General features: G+C 39.6%; 1 protein-coding gene across 3 annotated transcripts in view; it reads right to left on the reverse strand.

The window, feature by feature from the left end:
* Positions 1–6,000, reverse strand: part of wipf3 (WAS/WASL interacting protein family member 3) — a 105,552-nt gene that overhangs the window by 38,413 nt on the left and 61,139 nt on the right. For all 3 annotated transcript variants that reach the window (XM_043689519.1, XM_043689520.1, XM_043689518.1), the window contains exons 4-5: positions 1,456–1,588; positions 569–691 (exon numbers count right to left, since the gene is read on the reverse strand). In XM_043689519.1, the coding sequence (XP_043545454.1) occupies positions 569–691; positions 1,456–1,588 (256 nt within the window). The remainder of the gene's footprint in view (positions 1–568; positions 692–1,455; positions 1,589–6,000) is intronic.

The raw sequence follows: 6,000 nt of genomic DNA on the forward strand, positions 1-6,000 counted from the left end.
AAGTTGTCCAATCGTGATTGGACAGAAATAAAAGATTTAAAAGTGTGCAAGGCTATAATTGGAAAGCATCACTTGTTGAAATAATAAATCGGTAGCTTATCTGTAACAATAGTATAAACCTTTGTATTCGGATGACATTTTGAGTTGTATGCTAATTTTTTAAGGTGAACATCTCCCATGACTGCACAAATAAACTTAAAGAAGAAACTGGAGTCTTGTTTGGTCAAAGGAGGAAATAAAGAGAGAGTTTAAATTATTCCTATACACACGCTGATGCATTTGGAACTCCAAACCCACTAAACCAGGTATCCAAATCAAAATCCCGATTGGTCACCATTGACTTTTAAGATTAATGACTTCAATTTTGTGTAGTCATCTATTGTTAGAAATAGCTGTGCTCCAAACAAAGACACCTGTCAGGAATGCAGAAGGGAAATTAATAACCTTAAAAATTATTAGCAGGTGAACACACACACACACACACACACACACACACACACACACACACACACACACACACACAAGACCGCACTATTTCAAACGTGATTGAGTCGTCCAACCGAACTACCTGAAGTATCTCGCTGTCCGGCAGGTCTGAGAACAGGAAATCCTTCCTGAAACAAGCCAGCACCCACTGTAGGCTGTGTTGATGCTCCACCCACAGCTCCTGCACCACACCCATTCTTGGGTTCTGCAGACAAATAACAACAGATGTCCAGGTTATAGTTTGGAAATAACCTATTAGAGCAACAGTCATGAGAACATGCTTTAAGATAGTTGTAATTGGAATGATAAATTTACAAAAAAACATTTCAAACAGAAGATTCCTACAAAATTTTTAAAAATTAGCAACATGCTACAAATGTTCCCACATTTTCCAGATTATTTTAAAATAGAAAGGTATAATGTACTGCATTTCTGAAAATACATTCTTGATGAGCGAGTCTCCATTTTGGCAGCACGGTCCTGCAAAATTACTACTGACTTGCGACTTCAAGTGTCTAATTTATTTTACTTATTTACTACCAAGGTGCCACTATGAATTTATGAACTAAAATAATCAAACAATTTATGTAAAACATTACCATCTTTACAGTGGATATATTCTTACTGCCAAAATGCACCATTTATATTCCATCTGTCCATTTTTTGCCCACTGAACTTTTCTAAATCACTTTGCGAATTTTATTTAACCTTCTCAACCTGCTTTCCTACCATTTAGTCCAATCATCCAAGTCATTAGGATTATAAATAATTACAGCCCCAGAAACTATTCTTGTAGCTATTCAACATGTACAGTATGCCAACCCGAAAATGACCAATTTGCCCTGACACGGTCTCTAAGTCCGTGTAGATCCTAAGTCCCTTTAACAGATTTAAGGCTTGAAAACATGAAAAAGTGAATTGTGTATGGTAACCCACAGAAATGGTATGGCATCAAAGTGAAACACTTACTGTCAATGACTGGGGTGCTCCTGTCATTGATTTGTGTCACCTTTTTCAACCGTACTCCTTTGTGGATATCGCTTAGCAAAGCATTCCGCCCTGTTAGCTCGTTTGTATTTTGTTTGGGAAGTTCTACATGTGCCTGTAAGAAATTTGAAACCTATTAATGAATCTTCTTGCATTCACACAAAACTTTTCAGATTTAGTAAGTTACAAGAGAAATAGTAGAAGCTGAAACTACAGTTAATATTGGTTTAAATAAAATCATATTAGCATGTTGTCTCATTAAGAAGTTGTATATGGTTTATCAGTCAATTTAACTAAATTAGCTTCAGGTGTCAACAAAACTCACACTGGAGAAACCTCTAAAGCATGGAGAGCCTTATGTCTCCATGTGTATACATTTCCTGAAGGAGATTGCTTGTTTTAGTTCTGGTCTCATAACTTAATGACTTGCAATTATTCACTGATTATGGAGCCACTGAATACAAGAGCTAAGTTACACTGAGCTAGAATCCACTGTATAAATAATGGGGAGACTATTTCTTGCAAATCATCAGTAAATTCAAATTGGTGCAGATATGTAGTTAAGTATAGAAATCGGTTTGGCTTGCACGGTTCTTCTGTTGGCTTTATGGGAATGGCAACTTACCATCTGACATGCCATTTAAATGCACAAAACAGAGCAGTGCAATGTTCCTGTACTGACTTTGCAGATACAGTCTAAACCGTAAAACAGTTGAGGTTTTGTCCATATACATCAAGTCCCATTTTTAATTGTGTGATATGACTAAGTTGCCACCATACCACCTTTCCTGCACTAACTACTAACTATTACAAACATGAAGAATCATTCTTTCAGATTTTAATTGTATCTTGAGATGTAAAAAGATATAAATTACATTTTCTTTTAGTCTCTTGATCTAATGATTAATGAAGTTTTTAACCTTCCTATCTTTCACTTCCTTTACTTGATATGACATTGGATTAAGTATTCTAGTTTATACTTCAGACAAATACCTACAATATTCATTAACACTTCTTCACTCAATGTTAAAGGAGTACACAGTTGCTTCTGCCATTCACACAGATCTTAGACTACACATCTGGGGTGCATCACACAAATTCCATCTGTCACTTGTAGCAATTTGCTGCACATCTAGAAAAACAAAGCGAGCAAACACAAGTGTAATGAATGGCTGGGACATTTACTCATCAGCTTCAATAAAGCCTGATACTGTGCATTGCACAAAGATATTGTAGCACTCTTGTCAAATAACTTCTGATGTCTAACATACTAGAATTGGAAGACAGTCAAATTCACTTAACATTAAGTCTAGTGCTATTAAGTTTAGTGGACTTAAATTGTACTATAAAAAGAGAGAGATGGTGATTATTTACTAGAAGACAGACTGCAGAAAGCTACAGAATGGAGGGATTTGGGAGTTCTCATCCTGTAATCTCAAAAAAAAAATTAGCATCCAAGTTCAGTGGGTAACACAAAGCAAACGGAACGTTGGTCTTTATTTCAAAGCAAATGAAGTGTAAAGGAAGGGAAGCATACAAGGCACTCGTGAGCCCATAGCTGGAATACTGCAAACAGTTTTATAACTGTTCTGAGGATAGATATATTGGCATTGGAGGTAGTCCAGAGAAGGATCACTGGGCTGATACGAGGTATAGTGGGATTGTTTTGAGAGGTTGAGTAGATTATGCCTGTACTTGGAACAAAGAAGAGAGTGAAAGGCAGCTCTCCCACCCATCCAACCCAAACTTTGGGTCCACTACGTGGATGACACCTTTGTCATCACCCAACGAAACAAATTAGAGGAAACCTATAATGCCATCAATAATAACCTCACTGGCATAAAATTCACAGCAGAGGACAACAACAAACTGCCATTCAGAGATGTCACAGCAGAGCAAACACTCAAATAGGAAACTTCAAACCTGCATCTACAGGAAAACAACACATATGGACCAAATACTGAACAAGAGAAGCAAATCATCCCAACATCCACAGACAGAGCTGCGTTAGGACACTATTGCAATGAGCCACCACACACGGCAGCACTGAGGAACTACGAAGATCAGAACAGAAATACCTACACAGCGTATTCAAGAAGATGGAGTACCCAATAAACAGTCCTCAGATTCCTCAGCAACAAGCCCAAGCAAGCAGACAATGCATCCAGAAACCCTGGCCGCTTTACCCGACAAAGACATCTCTGAAATTACTTCCACACTACTCAGATCTCTTGGCATCATTGTAGCCCACAAACCTACCAACGCACTAAAACAGCAACTTGTGAACGTAAAAGACTCTATACAAACAAGCAAAATGGGATGTAATTTATAAAATACCTTGTTAGTACTGTAAAACACTACATCAGACAAACAGACTGAAAACTAGCCCCCAGGATACATAATCATCAACTAGCCACAAAAAGGTATAACCCACTCTCACTAGCCTCCTTCCATACAAAGGAGGACACCACTTTGACAGGGACAAGCCGGAGACATACACAAGAATTACTGGCAGCAGGGCATTCCAACATCAATTGGGATCCCATCTACCATCCTCGGAGAAAAAAGAACTGGAAATGACATCACCCACCCAAAGAAACAAATAGAAAGTGGGACATAACACCAATGCTTCACCAGAGGCTCACTGATGTTACCTAGTACGGTGATGAAATATGTGAAAACAAACATTCCAGCTCAGAGAGCTAACTTACATCCACAGTTGCCTCTATCAAATTTGAAATTTCGGTCTGCTAGTTTCTCACATTAACCTAGCAGAAAATCAATTACAAACCAACTCTGTTGACTCTACAAAAGCTCTTCTGATAATGATTAGTCTGTGGGTATCACTAATAGCCTCACAGAGCCATACTCACCAAACCCTACAAACAAACAAAATCCCAGACATCACTACCATCCTTGGCTAAATAGTTGGAAAGGAGTTGCTTTGAGAGTCCTCAAAGTCTTGTGGCACCAGGTCAAATGTGGGTAAGGAAATTTCCTACTATCACTATTGTTTCTGCATCCCGACTTATCCCCAGTCCTTCAGCTAATAAAACAAACAGTTCTTTTCCAGGCTGAATACCACTTGGGGGAAGCATTGAGGATGGTCAGGGTCACAGAATGCATTCTGCATGAAGGAGTTCAATGTCTTTCTCCAAGAATGACTCAGTAGCACCACTATAAATTGGATTGCTGAGTCCTAAAGGACATACCTTTAACACTGGTCAGTAGCAGATGTTAAAAGAACCAATAAGTGGGTAAAATCTAATTTACCTTATCCTCACCAATCTACTGGTTGCAGTTTTCAGAAGCAACCACAGCACAGTCCTTGAGAGAACGCTTCATCTTCGCCTTGAGGATAGACTCAAGTGTGTTGTGCAGCACTGCCACAATGTTGAACAAGATAAATTTCAAACTGATCGAGCAACTCAAAACTTCAGACATCTAAGAGATGCTGTGAGTCATGTTCTCTTCATTTTTAATGTCCTCTGAATCTCTGGGAGGTCCATGCTTGGCAATAGCTTCCAGTAGCAGAAGACAATGTGGCTGCACAGCTTAGAGGAAATGCTGGCTGCAGACCATCAGCAACAAGAGGAGGCAGTCCCACAATCTTCTCCAGCCTCCATGACGGGACGATCCAGCAAATCAAAGGGAAGTGACAAAGCTAAAGTATTTGCACCCAACTCCAGCCAGAACTGCACAGTCGATAATCCAGCTCAGCCACGTCCTCCTAAAGATCCCCAGCAAAGATATCAGTCAATTCTCTCTATATAATATCAAAAAGAGCTGAAGGCACTGAATTCTGCAAAAGCTACAATTGCGAACAACATCCCGGCAATGATTCTGAAGACTTGTTTGTGAATTTTCTGCCCTTAGTAAAGCTATTTTGGTACAGCCACAATAGTGACATCTACCTGGCAACATTGAAAATTGCAGGAAATAATTTCTGCAGATGCTGCAGTCTGTACTGGAAACAAATGCTGGAAATCACAGCAGGTCAGACAGCATCCATGGTGACAGCAAGCTAGCGTTTTGAGTCTAGATGACTCTTCAGCACAGCTAATTGAGCTAGTACAGGTCTGGACAAGCTGAACAAGGTCAAAGTTTTTGTAAAAGAATAAAATTCCTAGAAGCAGTGACTTACAAGCCAAGTTCTATTCTTGTGGCAGGTACCATGTGCGAATACATGAGGATGAGTATCGTCACCTTCATCGACACATGGACAGGGGAAGAGAGTGCAAGCGTGCGATAGAGAGCATGAGAACAGAAATTGATTACCAATTCTGTATGTGTATTACAGAAACTGGTCAATAGGTCATTGGCAATCAGGTTCTGGATTAGTGGTGCTGGAAGAGCACAGCAGTTCAGGCAGCATCCAAGGAGCTTCGAAATCGACGTTTCGGGCAAAAGCCCTTCATCAGGAACAAAGGCAGTGAGCCTGAAGCGTGGAGAGATAAGCTAGAGGAGGGCTGCCTGACCACTAATCCAGAATCTGGTTTCCAGCATCTGCAGTCATTGTTTTTACCT

Source organism: Chiloscyllium plagiosum, chromosome 5 (assembly GCF_004010195.1).
Source record: "Chiloscyllium plagiosum isolate BGI_BamShark_2017 chromosome 5, ASM401019v2, whole genome shotgun sequence".
NCBI classification, from domain to species: domain Eukaryota; kingdom Metazoa; phylum Chordata; class Chondrichthyes; order Orectolobiformes; family Hemiscylliidae; genus Chiloscyllium; species Chiloscyllium plagiosum.